Consider the following 16,937-nt stretch of genomic DNA (forward strand, 5'->3'; position numbering starts at 1 on the left):
GAACGATATAATGTCATCACCTTAGTGCACTCTGGCTGCAGTTGTCTCAACCCATACGTCGATTTTGACGCTCTACATCCCAAAATATCACAAATGTACAATATTCCCTCCACCCTTCAATCTTTCTTCTCTCAAGGTTGAAGGTGTGTAATTCCCAGTATCTTTGCATTCATTGCTATTGTCATTTCCCTTCTTAAGCCTGGGCCTGAGCATCTCTCTCGGCCTTGCGCGCTCGCTTCTCGAGAAGAATGTTCTTTCGCTCCCTCAGTGTGTCGGTTTGTCTGTCGTCGACGCCCTGGAGCCAATATCCGAAGCTGGCACCACCAGCTGCGTAGACGGGGTACACCCACAGGGAGGACTTGCTGAAGAAGGGGCGCATCTCGATACCCATTTGCCAGAATCGGGCGCCGAGGCCTTGAATTTTCGCTATGTTAGCATCCAATTCTTCTTCCTTTCCCCTTGCCTTTCAATTGTCCATGTTGTGTTCTCGGGCGGGCGAATTGGCTCAGGTAGGTGACGTACCGAAGAGACTCCAGAAAGCGATGCGGTGCATGTTGGGCAATTCACCGTCGGGTATTCGAACGTAGGTAGTGGAGAGGTCTGAGATTCGCTCGAAGTGCGAGGTGTTGACGTCGTTCGTTATCGGGAGAGTGAGGTCGTGATCTTGAAGATCCGTCGGCCCAAGCTCACTGCAATTGGAGTCTAGCTGATTGGTCACGCCTTTTGTCACGACTTTGATCACGTGGATAACTTGTCATTCTACTACCCTGTACCTTTTTGGTTATTGTTAATATGGTATTGTTTTTACACTGTTTTAACTGCTATTGACGACATTGTTGTTTAAAATATTCATCAGTACCCATGTTTTTGTTGTCTGTTAGATTTTGTATTAGTTTTGGTGGCCATCTACTCTTGTTTCATGTTCCTTTAAGAAAACGTACTCTATGAGAGTAGCACTTACAACAATCGCACTTCACACCCCAATTCACATCGTCACTACAGCAATGTTCGAACAAGAATGTCATGATTAAAAAAGTAAAAGAAACCATACACTGGCTGGACCAGGCCCAGTAGTCATTCGATATCTACCAAATCTAGAGTCTATATCTATGTCTGGTCTACTGTCTTAATAACGACATCGATAATGGTAACAGTAAGAGAGACGATGTCCCAAGCGTACAAAACCCATAAAACTCCCCGCTTCGTCATTGCAAAACGATCATCAATCTAACAAGCTCCTATCCAATCCACCAGGATAAGGAGGCGGTGCTCCGGATGGCGGTGGCGCTATCGAGGGTGTTTGATTGCGAGGCGCGGGATTGGCGGACCACTGAGCCGCTTTGGCTACAATCTTGGAGAAATATTGCTGAATGAATGATTCACTATGACTATTAGCATTGCTTCACAAGGGCGCGTAGGAGCTGAACTTACGTGTAGTAGCTGTGATCAGAGTTATGGGGCGACACGAGATTGTGTGCCAGTTCATGCGCCAAAACAACCCACCACCAGGTCGCAGCCTCTGCTTTTGCCTGCCCGCTTCTCCCCTCGATCTGCGCGGCATGAAGCTGTAGGAAGAATCTGAAGTTGCAGAAGATACTGCCCCCGGTGTTGAATGCGATTGTGCCCCCGGCCTCATCGTAAAAGATGTGCAAGACTTTGGGCGACATGGAGTAGACATTGCCTACTTCAACCAGCAAGCTGGAAAACACATTGAGGTTGGTCAAGTGTTTCGAGAGGAATGCACTAGAATCGTTGATATCCCTCGAGACAAAAACTTTCATGCCATTCGAAGTTTCAGCGATGAAGGTGATGTTCTGTGCCGGCGTCTTGTCACAGTAAGTAGCTTGCTCCTTGACCTCGTTCACCTGAGGCTCTGAAAATACACTATCAGATCCATACGCCCGGGTTGACTTGACAGCATTGAGCAAATTTTGCTGAACCACCGCGGGGCTTGTCACCCTGCCCTCATCTTGCGGTCTCTTTCCAGAATTAGACGAGCTACTGCCAGGCGCCTCAATCTCTTTGGGCTTGTCCAAGAACTTGTTCAGCTCCTTGCGGGAGTCGTCATCATCTTGCTCCGTGTCAAATCCAAGTCGGCGAGTCAGGTTGGAGAACAAACCTCTACTCTTCCTGTTCTGTTGTTCTTGAGTAGGCTTGGCTTGCTCTGGTGAGTCCCATGAACCTGGCATTGTTGGACCCAGGGGTTCCGGTACCCTGGTAGCTTCACGAGCAGCTTCGGCCGCCTTGGCCTCTGCTCCCCATTGCTGCTCCTTCTCCTTGATTTGGCGTTGCTCCTCTTCCAAAGCCTTTCGTCTCTCTTCTTCAGCGATTCTGGCTTCAGCAGCCTTGGCCCGTAGAATCCGGTCGACATTGTAACCGCGGTTCCTTAGGCCGTAAAGATCCAGTGTCAGGAACGGCTCAAAGAAGAGGTAAGCCTGTTGATTTGGACGGCTCAATAGCATTTGGCAAATAGCTTGTCCAATTTGGTACATGTCGGGCTTTGCTTCATCAGCAACATACATGATCCAACCGTTATTTGTTTTCTTGCTCGCAGCCGACCGATTCTCTGTGTGAGTCTGGTGCTGACCTTGAAGGGTTCTTCTTAAAGCCACCGAGTGAACGACATCGACAGTCAGGTTTTTCTCCAACCACTTTGCGTCATGCTTGATAGCGTCGCGCCTATAGTTTGCATACTCGAAGAGGAAGATCTTTGATCTCTCGACGACATGTTTGCGCAGAGTAAGAGCAAGCTTTTGCCTATCGCTGTGAGGCCCAATTCTAATCTCCTCTCGAACGATGCTACTCAGCCTTTGTGCCCCGAGCGACAGATAGAATGTCTCAAGGGCATCCTCTTCTGGTGCACAAATAAGCTGATCCTTGAATAGTCTGTAGCTGATGATGTCGTCTAGGATCACAATTTGATGGGCAGATGCGAGCTGGTACTGTCGGATGGGCTCGTCCTCCTCCTCCAAGTCATCTGACTGCTTCTTGAGTGGCGCCAATTCCTTGTACGCGAGGAGGAAGGGCGCCGATTTCATCCGTCTCCAGAGGTCCTTATCTCTATGAAGGGTAGATGATGCCTCAGCTAGGGACTTAAGAAGATCCAAGTACTTCTCCGAGCTTTGAAGCACACCAAGAAGACGAGCTGGTTCAGTGCACGCCATATGTGCCACTTCTAATTTGGTAGGCTCACTCTTGGCGCCACACTGGAACAAAAAAGCATTCGCCTCAGGCCCAAAGTCTACGAAGTCGAATATATCGCCGTAGGTTGTCGAGGAACCAAGGTACACTCGAGAAGGATGAACATGAACCTGGCTACGCTTTGGCTTCTCAGTCGATTGGGAGGTTCGTGTAATAGGTACTATAGGGGCATCCCTTAGTCTGAAAAGGTAGTTTTCACCCAAATCGGCGATTCGAGAAGCAAAGTAACTGAAGAGCGCCACAGCGTTCTGGTGATCCTGAGGAGGCGATGCCAAAAGGCGGTTTACACAATCGGCCATTGGCGGGTCTCTCGCTACCCCGAACTTGACAGCATGGTCATGCAGATCTCTTCTTAGGATATTGAAGCCGAGAATAGAGGCCCGAGGATTATAGAAACACTGCGAAGGGGGTACAAGCCTTGTGCTTCCTTGGAGAGGCATAATTGCCTTGGGGCTACCACCAAGCTGGAAGGACCCGTATCCATTGATCTGGTGATTGGCAAGGAAATACGTCATTGAGGAAACCCGAAGAGTCTCATCTTTACCCGACATCAGTTCAACGAGCTCAGGAACAGACGGATAAGGCCTGAGACCAAGTGAGTTGAGAAACCTGGCCTCTTGACTGCCCGGTCTGTAGCTACCGGGAGGACCAGGCCATTGGAGAACAGGCAACCGCAAACCACGGATAGCATCCTTTGGCTCAAATAGTTCCGAGACCTTATATAATGTTTCTGTTGCCTTAGTGGACTCCATGCCCTTATGACCAGCCTCGGCAGGACAGAAGCGTGTCTGCTTAAGCTTGCTAAGATCTTCACCAGGAATATCCTCGCGAACAGACGCCAGGTACTTGATGAGCTCGACATGGCTCCACTTCTGTTGCCCTTCACTTGAAGCATTGAGCAGTCTAGTGAAGATAGTCTCTAGATCAACCGTTTTGCGGACACCAATCGTCACCAGGAACTTCTCCTTGATCTTTTCGCAACCTTGAATGACAGGAAGGTCGTCAAATAGCTTGACGATGGGGAAGAAGGACTCTGTTGGTCTCTTCATCCCCTGCTTCGTGGGAACCACTGTGTTTGCCTGCAAAAGTGAGACGATAGTTATTCTCGCGCCAGGACTGGAGTTTTCGAAATTCTTTGATAGAACTGTCAACACCTGAACAGCAAACTTGGGCGACTGTGTGAGGCTCTGGTCCTCTGATCTGGATGAATTCGTGTCCAAGAGGAATCGCAGCCAAGGGAGGATCTCCAATGGCTCCCATCCCAAAGCGCGCAGTTCGGCTAGCTGAGAATTCGCTGTAAGCGCATGAGGAATCGTTGTAGGGGGAATAGGCAAGCTGGCAGGAATCCTGTTTGTAATGAGATGGTTTGTGATGCTTCCAAGAGCAATGATCTCGCCCTGCTCTCCATCATCACTCATCGTGCCGACAGCAACTTCAAGTAGAGCGGATCGACTGCCAGGGTCGAGCTCACCACTCAAGCTCTTTTTGCCTGCCCAGCTGATAAAGTTCATCAGTTGTACTTTGTTCATTGCCTTTGTCTCTAGCTCCTTCTTCACATCTGTGACAGTAATGTGCGAGATGAGACCAAAGTCTATAAGCTTCTTCACGAACGGAACACCCTTCATCTCCTCAGGCACGACGGGTATACTATCAACAAATTTGCTCATTTCATCCGAAGCAATACGAACATCCGCTGTTTGTAGAACACCTCGAGTCGAGTAGGTCTCGATTGAGGCCTTCTTGAAGCACATCCAAAAAGCTTCCTCGATGATTTGACCAACTTGCCCACTGGGAGTAGAGTCGCCAAAAGTGAAGGTCTTTAGGATATGAAGAGCCTCGGGCATGTACTTTGCGATGACAGCCGGAGAGAACTTGGGTTCCTTAGCCATGATCTGCCTGATGCGGCTGCTCAAGTCGCTCATCTCGTTTGCAAACGCAAGCCGAGTGATAATACCTGCAGCACGGAGAATTTCAAGGTTCCATGTCCTGACCCAACGGGCATTTAAGTCAATGGCCTCTCTTTCAACCGTGGGAATGATCGATGGCGCTGAAACGTGCATCCCTGCACCAGTAGTTTGCATTGTAGGAAAGCCAATAAAAATGCGGCCACCCGGCTTCTTGTTAGGAAGTACAGAAGCGAACACATCAGTAGCCTTGCCAAGAGCACCAGGAGAAGCAGCTTCTTGAGACGCCTGAGCCTCATCGTAGGACGAAGTCAGAATTGCAATCTTTGTTGTCTTTGGCGGAGGTTTCTTTGTAGCTCTCTCAAGTTCGGATGCAAAGTTAGTGGCTACGCTCGTGCGGATGCTTGCAGAAGTTGCCCGAAGAAAGATCGTCGACGTTGAGAGTTTGGTGACATCTTCGGAAATGGTCACCTGCGCTGCATTCTCCTCATTCTGGGCCTTGGTTCTAATACCAGCTTGCGATGCAGATGACGTAAGTCGAGCGAAGAAAGATCTCAACGAGGGAGCCTCTGGGGCGCCATATGAATCAGTCTTTGTGGTGGATGCTGTAGCTTGCGGTTTCCATCCTATAGCGGCCATGTAGGACGCATCAATCTGTGTACTTGTGCGATCGACGCTCGTCACTTTCATCAAACCATCCTTTGTCCTTGCCTCTAGATCCCGGGGTAGAGGAAGCTCAACACTAGGTGAAGATTTCTTCTTAAGAGATAAGACCCGGTAGTCGTCTATCCAAAACTCGATGTGCTCAAGCGCAACAAAAGTCAAACTGGTAGCGAGAAACTGGCTAACGGATAGCAGGTTCGGTAGAGGTGTCGTGTTATTTCGGTAGTCGAGGACGAATGCTGTATGATGGGTTGCCTGATCCGCCGGTATCTGAGACTTCTTGGTGAAGAGCGCATTTCCCTTCCAGTAGAATGCCATGGCCTGATCGCCGGAGCTTACAAAGGGCTCCTCGCAATCGGCAAAGACACTGTAGAAACCAACACCGAAGGCACCGATCTTGGTCTCGTCAGGATTACCTTCAGCAATGCGCTTCAGTCTTCCCCAATCCGTTTTTGTAAATGGCTGTCCATCGTTTTGTACGACTAATCGGCGTAATGTATGGTTCGACAAAGTATGCTTCAGTATTTCGGATCGGTTCGTTGTGCTTGGGAGCGGCACTTGTGTTGATGGAAGCGTTTCCCACTTGACGCTGACCGTCTTTGCCTGGGCATCAGCGGCATTTTGAATCAGCTCTCGTAGCGTTGTCCATTCTCCCGAGTATCTTGCAAGAACCTTGTCGATTAGAGCGCGGGTATCGACAGTAACAGCTTCTTCGTCTTCACCGTCTCGCAAAGCGGCAGCTCGCAACTTGGAATAGTCCATCGTGGTTATGTTGTTTAGGGGTTACTATCGCATTATCGTCGTGGTCTCTGAGAGATGTTTTGTACCGCGGGAAAGAAAGTCTCAAAAAGCAGGGTGAAACCTTGACTGTTTAGTAAAGTTAGTTATGATGCTATGTACATTCATGAGATTCGGAGTTGAAGTTAGACATGTCAAGGCAGACAGATCTACGTATGATAATGAGATGTGGCAAACGTGCTTACAATACGCTCAAACTCCGAATAAGTAAGAGAAGGCGATAGAAGCACAAATAGAAAATAGGGGTCGTGGCAAAAGGTGATGATGTTGTAGAATCTAGATAGACTAGGTGAGGTTTGAAGATAGGTAGGTAGTTTGTTCATATGACCTAACGACTGCCACTAGGCAGCTGATAACGGTCCCTGAAAGTGACGTTGTCTAACACGGGCCTCCATACCTAGGTAGGTATGGATGTCTCGGGAGACAATGGCCAATCAGTACGCGACTTGTTACTAACGTTTAACCCGCTGTAGGTATAGGGTTTGTTGCACCTTTGAATGTTAATAAAGAGCTAAGATGACAACTTTTTGTTTATTTGATATCTTCCCCAATATTTAAGCGCTAACTTATATCATACAAGTTTGACGTCCATCTAATGCATCCTGCAGTGGTTGGGTCCTTGTTATGGGCGATCACCCACTATTGTAGGTAGTACCCACCTGTGAATCATGCCAAGACCCTTTGTCGGGATGTCAATACTCGGGACTCGAGTTGAGTCAATAGAAAGAAGAAAAATTGATTGCCGACTTCGCAACGCGAAACCAAGGTTGTCGACAATTATTTATTTCAAACTAGTAAAGATACATGACTGTTTAAGGATGCCAATGCCATCTCCGAGGACATAAAAACTATAGGACAATTTCTGTAGTTGCAATTGTGCAGTATGTCTTGTTGGGTCCGGAGTCGGAGGCTAACCCGTGTAAGTGAATCACTGGTGATAGAGACAGTATATCAATTATTAGGTGTTTTCTTTTCTTTTTTATAGTAGAACAAGACTGTAACTGTGAGTCAACTTCTTATGATTGGAATATAAAACATCTGCTTCTTTCTTCTTCGTCTTCTTTCCAAATTCATCATTCAACTTCACTCTCTCACGGCTTCTTCATCACTGCTTCGTCTATCAGCCAACAACAAAAACAACCTACCACACATCGCCTATTCTAGTCATGTCAAAAGGCCGCGTTTGTCTGTGAGTATTTGATCTCATTGGGGCTGGGGTCGTTGAAGTTACTAATTCTACTCTACAGTGCCTACTCTGGAGGTATGACCACAAACAATCAGTGGCGCTTTGAATACCATGCTAACTCCGTAAAAAAGGTCTTGATACCTCTACGATCCTAAAATGGCTCATCCTTGAGGATTACGAGGTTGTGGTATGCTCGTTGATACCAGCCTTTGCCATCAGTCTCTAACAGTGTAGTGTTTCCTTGCCGATGTTGGCCAAGTCGAGGACTTTGACGCCGTTGAGAAGAAGGCTCTCGCTCTTGGTGCTGAGCGTATGGTCATTGAGAATCTACAGAAAGAGTTCGTCGAACAAATTGTCTTCCGAGCTATCCAGTGCAACGCCATCTACGAGGACAGATATCTTCTTGGAACCGCCCTTGCTCGACCCGTTATCGCTCGTGCCCAGGTCCGCGTTGCAGAGAAGTATAACTGCAACCTTCTGAGCCATGGCTGCACCGGTAAAGGAGTAAGTAAAATTATCTTTCATAAGATGGATTCATTACTAACAAGTTACAGAACGAGTATGGCACAGTAATCTCAAAAATCGAATCCTGCAACTAACATATTCTTTTAGCCAAGTTCGTTTCGAGCTCGCTTTCAAGGCCTGCAACCCTTCGATCAAGATCATTGCCCCATGGCGATTACCCGAATTCTATGAGAAGTTCCAGGGTCGACAAGATCTCCTCAAGTTCGCCGCTGAGAACAACATTCCCGTCTCATCCACCCCCAAGGCCCCTTGGAGCCAGGACGAGAATCTCGTTCACTGCTCGTACGAGGCTGGCATCCTCGAGGATCCTGACCACACCCCACCCAAAGACCTTTGGACACAGACAGTCGACCCTCTTGAGGCTCCCGACAAGCCTTTCGACTTTACTGTCCACTTCGAGAAGGGTCTACCTGTCAAAGTTGTCACCCCTGACCAGGAGGCCACAGACTCAGTAGAGCTCTTTAAGTTGCTCAACAAGATTGGCCATGATCACGGCGTTGGCCGAATTGACATGTACGTATAGACATTGTGGCCGGCTGACAAAAGGATATCAAGCTTACAAAAACAGTGTCGAGAACCGGTGGATTGGACTCAAGAGCCGTGGCTGCTATGATACCCCTGGCTTGACTATTGCTCGTCTCGCTCACGTTGATCTTGAGGGCCTTGTCCTTGATTCCAAGGTCCGCAAGCTTCGAGATCAATTTGTGACGGTTGAGTGGTCTCAGTGCCTATACAATGGCATGTACTTCTCTCCCGAGCGTGAGTGGCTCGACGAAGCCATTGTCTCTGCTCAGAAGGGCGTCAATGGCCAGGTTCGTCTCCGAGTATACAAGGGCAACGTCTACGTTCTCGGACGATCCAGTGACACTAGCTGCCTCTACTCACAAGAGGATGCTTCCATGGACAGTCTAGACACCTTCTCTCCCTTGGATAGCACCGGTTTCATCGCTATCCAGTCCATTCGATTAGAGAAATATGGCGCACAAAAAGCCAAGGACGGCCAGCCGCTCAGCCAGTCTTAGGGCCGTGTAACGATATAAGTGTAACAGAAATGGTTTGACTTGGCGTTGGAACAGGTAAAGAGGTTTAAAAGCATGAAAATATCCAGCTTAAATAGGAAGCGAAAAGAATCAACTGTTGATTTCGGAATCGATCTTGTAACGTGCGAATGGCAGAGCGCCTTTCGGGTTATTGTGGGTATCGTGTAGTCGATTGTGTCTGCTAACGGCCATGGCTCCTCAGTCTCGGCGACGAGGCCTAGGACTACCGCTACGTCTACGTCGGTCTCGCGATCTCGAGCGGTGACGCTCCCTGCTTCCATCCCTGTGTCGTCTGTCACCTCCTTCTCGGTCTTCTCTTCGGTGGCCATCGCGATGGCGTCTGTGACCGTGCTCCCTTTCTTGATCTCCATCCCTGCGTCTCTCTCGGGTTCGGCCTTCCTCTCTGTCCTTCCCAACATCTCTATCACGACTTCGACTCCTCCTATGCCTACGATGGCGGCGTTCGCGGTCATGGTCGCGATCATCGCTTCGACTGCGGTGTCGCCTTCTCTCCCGTCTTTCGGAACCATCTTGACGCTTCGAGCGCTCTCGCTTTTCGTTTCCAGCCTCTTCCTCAGGAGGTCCGCTCGCTGGTCCGACCTTTCGTTTGCTAGGATCGACCTCCACTGCATTTGCACCCGAAGAGTCTCGCACAGGCGGTGGCAAGCCTAAAGCTGCTGCGATGGCATCCTCTTCAGCCTCCTTGATCTTGCGCAGTTCTTCTTTTCGTGCCTTCTCACGGCGGTCCTCTTCTGTTTCACCATTTTCGTCGGGTTCTCCGGACCCATCTTCAGCTTTGGCGTACCAGTTTAAGTCGCGGCCCTTTTGCCATCGCCCAACAGGTGCCTTTAGACTATGACCAAGATAATTCTCGCGATGAGAAGAGTTTGCGACTTCGTCCCAGCTAAAGTTAACACCACCTCTCGAGCCGGATTTACGGATGCTTGAAAGCAAATCCATGGTGTGATTTGTATATATTTATCAAGCGCCAAGTATGTTTGATTCTTGGTCAGTGATTTTGTGTGTTTGGTTGATAAAGTGGACGTGAAGACTGTTGTGAGGTTGAAGTTCGAGGTTGAAATGATGCGCCATGACTACACGGGATGAGCGCTAGAGCGGAACGTGACCGCTCCCTGTAGCACCCCTGGGGTATGTAGAAGCGGAACCCCACGTCAATTCGCGGAAGCTTCAACCTCCAATCTTCAAACAAACATACCTAAACAAAAACACCACAAAGAAGATCGCATTCTTTGAAAATGTCGAACCCTAATGACCCCCCTTTGGACGAGATCCAATGGCGCTCTCCAATGGCGATCGCGCAAATGGGCGGTCTGCACAACAATACCATCCTCTTCTACTTTGCCGAATCGCCATTCTTCGAGCGCACTTCGAATAACGCCGTGGTCTACAACCAAGCTATGAACGTACCCTCGATGTATCCCGTCATTCAAACACGCGAAGCCTTTGAAACACATCTTAACACCATGTCTGGCCTCGAGTTTAGAGTCGTAGAGGAGCCTGCAGAGACTGGCCCTGGAGCTGGCACAGGCGTATGGGTGATTCGCAAACAGACAAGACGGAAGTCAGCATACGAAGACGATGAAATTACTGTGCACGCGTCTTACTTTGTAGTGGGAGAGAATATCTACATGGCACCAACCTTGAGCGGCATTCTAGCAGCACGAATTGTATGTGGTCTCGTGCATCCACTGGATTATTCTGACTTATTATTATAGATGACAATATCGTCATGCATCACGAACGCTGTCACGGCTGCTGAATCAGTTCGAAAATGGGGCCCTTCCAGGGGCAACTACTACGAGCTCCCAGCAGCCAAGACAGCAACAAAGGCAAAAATCCAGGACTCTGCTGCCGCGACCCCAATGCCTGCACCAGACGAGCCTAGCAAAGCCCCGGCAGCTCCTACACCAGTTACACAGAAGGATGACGAGAAGGAGTTGGAAAAACTGGCCGAAGAGTCTTTCATGATACACATGAAATACGGTGGCGAATACATCGACGAGAATCCCATCACAGGTCGTCCAGGAGAGTTCCATCTCACCACCACGGGCCGAAAGCCACCACAACTTGTGAAGAAAGACAGCCCTGTCAGGAGCATTACAGCGCCGACGATCAACACCAAAATTGAAGATAAGAAAGAAAGCAAAGAGAAGACACCCAGATCAGCTGCTCCAAAACCTAAGCGTAAGAAGAGCAAAATGGCGAACTCGACCAGCACACCAGCTGCATCATGAGGTAGAGCTTGCTAAGGATGAAAGGGGCGTTCAAACGGGGAAAGGGAAATCGCCGTTCTTGCTGTTCTCATTTTATACACTAGTTTGATACCCAATAAAGTATGACTTTTATGAGCTCCTCAAGCGCATAAAGCCACGACCCTTGAAAGGTCGCATCCAAGACCTGGTCGAACTCTGCGGTAGTTATGTTACAACTTGGGTTGGTAAGTCCGTAGATGCCTGGACTGTTTGCTAGTAAACTGGATACAAGAAAACAGATAAACATACCGTCGCAGTTATCAGCGTAGTCGATACGGCCGAATCGGTCAACTGCAAGGCTCATGTTCTTGAGTACCTGATCTGTATCAAGCTTGTCTGACTCGAAAGGGTACACTTCTGCATCTTTAGCTACAGACCAGATAGTATTCTCTTTCTCCCAACCCTCCTCCGTCTTTGTTGAATAGCACAAGCTTAAGACATCCTTCTGCGGCAAAAGAAATAGCCACTTGGCGACCAATGCCTTGTATATATGTAGAGGATTGAGAATGAAGGCTGCGAACTGTAGGTTTATTATACCAGATGAAGCTCTAGTGACAAGAGTAACGCCGGGAAACAGTGTATTTAGTGCCGTAGACATAAGTATGGTAAGAAGGCAGAGTTGGGTATTCACTTCGATTCGAAAATCAAGTCTATAACTCAAACATTTGAGTTGGAATATACAGAGATGGATCCTTTAGGTGGTATAAAAAGGATGCTTGTCTGATGACGACTACCATAAAAGACATTATAGTCGGCCTACGTTGAGGAGAAATGGCATAAATAAACCCAATTAGTTTTATCTATCATGGAAATCCGTTCCTTATGCTACCAAAGGCCTGATTTAAGGCTTTACATACAAACTTTTACTCCACCACCCACCCCCTGTCGGGCACCCTCCTCTGCTTAACCTTCTTTGCAGGCAAAGGCCAACCTTGGCCGCCTGTGCCCTCTGCTCTTAGATAAGGAACAACAACGCACTCTCTCACGGTAGCGCCCTCTGTTTTGAGCACCTTAATTGGCTTGCTGTACGTGATAAGAGGCGTGTTCTTAGCCATCATGGATAGTTGACCGCCTGTAACATCTGTAAGGGCATGCATTCTTGTCTTGGGTCTCTTTGTCGAGTCAACTAGCTGTGTAGCTCGTTGAAGCTGGGAGTAGACGATGTAATCAGGACACTCTTGGATGCCGATATGAGCGAGAGGAGAGGTGGGGTGGATATACACTGAGCGGTCACTCTCAACGTCTTCGCTGACATGGATAGGCATCAATGGGACATATGGCACATCGATAGATCGACGTGGCTTGCGGTAATGCTCAGGAGGGTTCGGTGTGAGATCTGCTCGAATAGCGACCTGATCCACGAATCCTTGTGCAACCATCTGTTTGAGCGCTGACACTTGCTTAAATGCAGGGGCATCCAGCTGATCTTGGTATCTCAGATTGGCGTAGGCAGGCACGTTGGCCCTCAGTATCTCTGTAATCTGTCGACGCAATTGTTGAGCTTCCTTGAGCACCTTAAATCGAACAAAATGGTCCTCACACCACTTCTCCGTAGGGTCGTCGGCAAACTCCGCTACAACTTGCAGAATCTTCATAGCATCCGATTTGTCGTCCAAGTAGCAGAAGTTCTTGTGGACTTCGTTGAACAGTTTTCGAACATTGGCTTGGTGACTTTCTGCTTGAACATCAGATGTTGTTCGAATGGCATTGTCATCCTTCTCTACAAGCTGAGGAATGGCTTGGTTCTCGGGGAGGAAGATCTCTGCCACTGATAAACCGGCAACCAGAGCAATTGTGTATTGGATGCAGTCGTGAAGATGTCCAACCAACAAAATGCGAGCGAATCTGGGTGACAGAGGGAACACAGACATTGCTTGACCAACTGGGGTAACCTTGCCATTGGAATCAACAGCAGCCAAATATGTTAGAAGCTTCTCGGCCTTGGCGAGAGCACGTCGGTCAGGCGGTGTAGGAAAGGGGAAGTTGACAACGTTCTGCAGGTTCATGGCCTTCAGTTGTAACACGATGCCTTCGAGGGGCATTCGTAGCAACTCAGGATCTGTGAATTCAGGAAAGTCTCGTTCGTAAACCGCAGAAGAATAGAGCCTGTAACAGTGGCCGGGGCCGGTACGGCCAGCACGCCCAGATCGTTGGCTTGCGCTCGCTTTGCTGATCCATCCAATACCATAGCTTTGAACACCGCTCAGGCGATCGTACTGCCGCTCCTTGGAACGTCCACAGTCGAAGACGTAACGAATACCGGGAATGGTCAAACTAGTTTCCGCAACGTTGGTAGCCAAGATGATGTTTCGTGTGCCTTCAGGCGCTGGCTCAAAGACTCTCATCTGCTCTCGCGTGGGTAACAGGGAGTAGAGGGGCAGAATTCGCATCTTGAGAGGCGCAGCTTCTTGGTCTTCCTCAATCTTGAATTCGTCCTCATCCTCATCCTCATTCTCGTCATCTGTGATTATCTCGTCAAAGTCGTCGCCGTCGCCATTTCGATCATCCACATCTCCAAACTCTATGTCCTCAACTTCAAGAGGAGCATCATTAGCGTTGATCTGTACTTTGGGGCCATCTGCGGACTTGAGGCCGCCGAATGCCGTCTTGAGCTGCTTGCTGAGCTGGAGGATCTCGTTGCGACCAGTCAAAAACACCAGAATATCACCAGGTGGCAGCTTCTTATGGCCTCTGCTGATCTTTCTGAACGCTTCATCAACGTAGTCATGCTGCGTTCTTTTAGAGAAATGGTTAACAACGCTATGTTGTCGGCCCTCAACTTCGAGAACAGGGGGTGGCGTGGCAAAGAGTGTGGGGTTCATAGTCATATCCTCTACTCGTAGCGTGGCCGACATGATGATGAGCTTCAGCGGCTTCATTGTGGAATCCTCCGCCGCTAACTCGGCTCGAAGCTTGATAACTCTACTGAGCATACCAATAAGGATATCCGTGTTGGCGCTTCTTTCGTGAGCTTCGTCAATAACAATGGCGGAGTACTTTTTGACGGTAATGTCCTGTGCAACCTCACGCATCAAGACACCATCAGTCATGAACTTGATTGAGGTTTCAGGCTTGACCGTGCCCTCAAAACGAATCTGATAAGCCACCGCTCCAGATTTGTCACCAAGCTCCTCGGCAACTCGCTTTGACATACTGACCGCGGCGACTCGACGAGGCTGTGTGATACCGATGAGACCAGGCGTGGGACCATCAGGAGAGCCATATCCGGACTCATACAGAAATTGAGGAATTTGTGTAGTCTTTCCAGAACCTGTAGATCCACATATAACCACAATATCATGGTTGTGAATGGCTTCCATAATCCTTTGCTCCTCTGAAACCACGGGAAGCTTGAGGCGAGCTTCTTGTATCTCCGGTATTCTAGTGACTGAAACACTGTACACCTTTCGGTCGGTGTTTTGTGCTGGCTGCAGCTCCAAAGGCAAGGGATCTTGTTCGGGTGCTCGAGGCACGAAATTGTCTGGTTTGGGGATCTCTAAATTGGTTGTTGTTCCTTCGATTGATTGATATCCAAGAGCTTGGTTGCGCGCCTGGTGCGCCCAGGCCTTAAAAGCGGACGATCTTTGCGCTTTGTTCTCGGAACCATCCTCCATATCTTCGTCAGAGTCGTCGTCCGATTCGTCGTCCGATCCCTCGCTTAATTCGTCAGAGTCGTCTTCTTCGCCTTCCTCATTTTGGCTACGTTTTTCATTTTGTGTTTTCTTCGGGGCCTCTTCGTCGCTGAATCCGTTCCACTCGTCACTGTCGCCATCTTCGTCGTCGCTGCCGCTGTCGCTTGCATCTTCGCCTGACTCTTCAGACTCAGATTGTGGTGCTTCAAATGTGGCGATTGAGAATTTCGACTTCACTCCGCCACGCTTCTGTCGTTTCTGGATTACAGGCTTTCCTTCGTCGTCAACCTCGAGCGGTCGCTTGAGACCTGAGCCGATTGACGGGGCACTCGTTGATTTTGAATCGGAGATCTCTTGGAGCGTGGGCGCGGGCGCGGATGCTGTAGCTTTCGACGGTTTCGACTCCTCTTCAGATGCGTCACTCTCATCGCTCGAGTCGCTTTCGTCGACATGCCCCTCCTTTCTCTTTTCAAACAGAATTTTCTCTCTCTCTTCCTTGCCTCCCTCTAGGCCGGCCTTCTCCTCTCTCATGGCCCTCCGTAAAGCCTCCTTCTTGGTCTCGCGACCATGTCCCATGGACCGACTGCTCGAGAACAAGCTGGTATCGACCTGTTGCTCTGCGAGTTTAGCCAGGAGCTCGCGGTTCTCATCCTTGCGCAGCTTGCCCTCGATATACTTTTCTAGGCGCTTGGCTTTCTTTCCACTCATCTTTGCGCCCTCTTGGCGAAGTTCTGCCTTTAATTGGGCCTTCTTCGCCTCGCGATCAGCTTTCGCTGTCGGAAGCAGCTCGTCCTGGTTGGTGTCTTGGACTTCATGCTGGGCATTTTCTTTTGCTCGTTCACGAGCAAGCACTTTGTGCTTTCTCTGACGAGGCACGTACTTGGACATTGCGGATTTCTTTGATACTCGTCCAAAGTCGCGAGTAAGGGAGTTGGCAGGTGGTAGTAATAAATTTTGGGATTGACTTATTCTGCCGCGATTCACCGTCAAAATCTGGATCTACTCCAAGCTTAGCGCGGGGTGGTGGAGCTAGTCAGATGGGCTACGGACACACCCTTGAACGACAGAAATAATCGTCACTTTCCGTTGTCACCTAAGATTTTGGATACAAGATAAATAAAGTCTAATTATGGTCTAAGGCAGGATTGATATCAGGCTTAGGCGTAATAGTATTTAGGCAACTCACCTCGGCACCTTGGCATCGATTTTTTTTTTAGGTAGGTTGTGCTGAAGGAAGAAGTGGCAGCTTGCTGTCGCGTGTCTTGCAGTGCTTTTTGTATTGTGTGAGAATAAGGTTGCTTCTTTAAGCCCTACCTTCTATGACTCAAAGCTGCAAAGAAGTCAGTATTATATTCTGAAAATATGGAAGCCTACCAAGGTAGAACTAACTGGCCTAATGATTTCGTTGCGGCTCTTGCGACCAACTTTTCTGTAAGCAGATGGCCTCATATTACAAGTGGGTCAAGAAATACATGGAACGAATTCACTTTTCGTCTCATCAATCTAGACAAATGTGAAATTGCGGTTAGACAGTATTCTCTTACCACAGCGGAAAACCTATTTATCATGTTCAGTTTATCATCAGAGATGATATTGTGTATTTTCATAGACATCGACATTTGTAACACATGATAGCTTTATCTTGATACTTGTGCCATTCTTGAATGCTCTTTTGGTAGGACCGAACTTTTAGGCTGTTTTTTTTGTACCCTGGC

The 16,937-nt window shown here is 48.7% G+C and overlaps 6 protein-coding genes across 6 annotated transcripts; 2 read left to right on the forward strand and 4 right to left on the reverse strand.

The window, feature by feature from the left end:
* Positions 1-193: 193 nt before the first annotated feature.
* On the reverse strand, positions 194-6,530 carry FSST1_011742 (DUF3684 domain-containing protein; the record flags this gene model as incomplete). The annotated part of the gene is made up of 4 exons (XM_083234902.1): positions 194-426; positions 523-689; positions 1,233-1,382; positions 1,432-6,530. The coding sequence occupies 4 exons, from the start codon at positions 6,528-6,530 to the stop codon at positions 194-196; spliced, it is 5,649 nt and encodes a 1,882-aa protein (XP_083081438.1).
* Positions 6,531-7,732: 1,202 nt separating this feature from the next.
* Positions 7,733-9,299, forward strand: FSST1_011743 (argininosuccinate synthase; the record flags this gene model as incomplete). Its single annotated transcript, XM_083234903.1, has 7 exons — positions 7,733-7,755; positions 7,814-7,827; positions 7,884-7,939; positions 7,987-8,256; positions 8,307-8,311; positions 8,365-8,790; positions 8,846-9,299. 7 exons carry the CDS (start codon positions 7,733-7,735, stop codon positions 9,297-9,299), a joined length of 1,248 nt encoding a protein of 415 aa, XP_083081439.1.
* Positions 9,300-9,515: 216 nt separating this feature from the next.
* On the reverse strand, positions 9,516-10,277 carry FSST1_011744 (kinase phosphorylation protein-domain-containing protein; the record flags this gene model as incomplete). The annotated part of the gene is made up of 1 exon (XM_083234904.1): positions 9,516-10,277. One exon carries the CDS (start codon positions 10,275-10,277, stop codon positions 9,516-9,518), a length of 762 nt encoding a protein of 253 aa, XP_083081440.1.
* Positions 10,278-10,573: 296 nt separating this feature from the next.
* On the forward strand, positions 10,574-11,572 carry FSST1_011745 (mediator complex subunit MED6; the record flags this gene model as incomplete). The annotated part of the gene is made up of 2 exons (XM_083234906.1): positions 10,574-11,005; positions 11,054-11,572. The coding sequence occupies 2 exons, from the start codon at positions 10,574-10,576 to the stop codon at positions 11,570-11,572; spliced, it is 951 nt and encodes a 316-aa protein (XP_083081441.1).
* Positions 11,573-11,651: 79 nt separating this feature from the next.
* FSST1_011746 (uncharacterized protein) lies at positions 11,652-12,188 on the reverse strand (the record flags this gene model as incomplete). The annotated part of the gene is made up of 2 exons (XM_083234907.1): positions 11,652-11,746; positions 11,840-12,188. 2 exons carry the CDS (start codon positions 12,186-12,188, stop codon positions 11,652-11,654), a joined length of 444 nt encoding a protein of 147 aa, XP_083081442.1.
* Positions 12,189-12,453: 265 nt separating this feature from the next.
* Positions 12,454-16,110, reverse strand: FSST1_011747 (ATP-dependent RNA helicase ECM16 domain-containing protein; the record flags this gene model as incomplete). The annotated part of the gene is made up of 1 exon (XM_083234908.1): positions 12,454-16,110. One exon carries the CDS (start codon positions 16,108-16,110, stop codon positions 12,454-12,456), a length of 3,657 nt encoding a protein of 1,218 aa, XP_083081443.1.
* Between the last annotated feature and the right edge of the window lie 827 nt (positions 16,111-16,937).

This window comes from Fusarium sambucinum, chromosome III (genome assembly GCF_050947815.1).
Source record: "Fusarium sambucinum isolate potato_lamoka chromosome III, whole genome shotgun sequence".
NCBI lineage: Eukaryota > Fungi > Ascomycota > Sordariomycetes > Hypocreales > Nectriaceae > Fusarium > Fusarium sambucinum.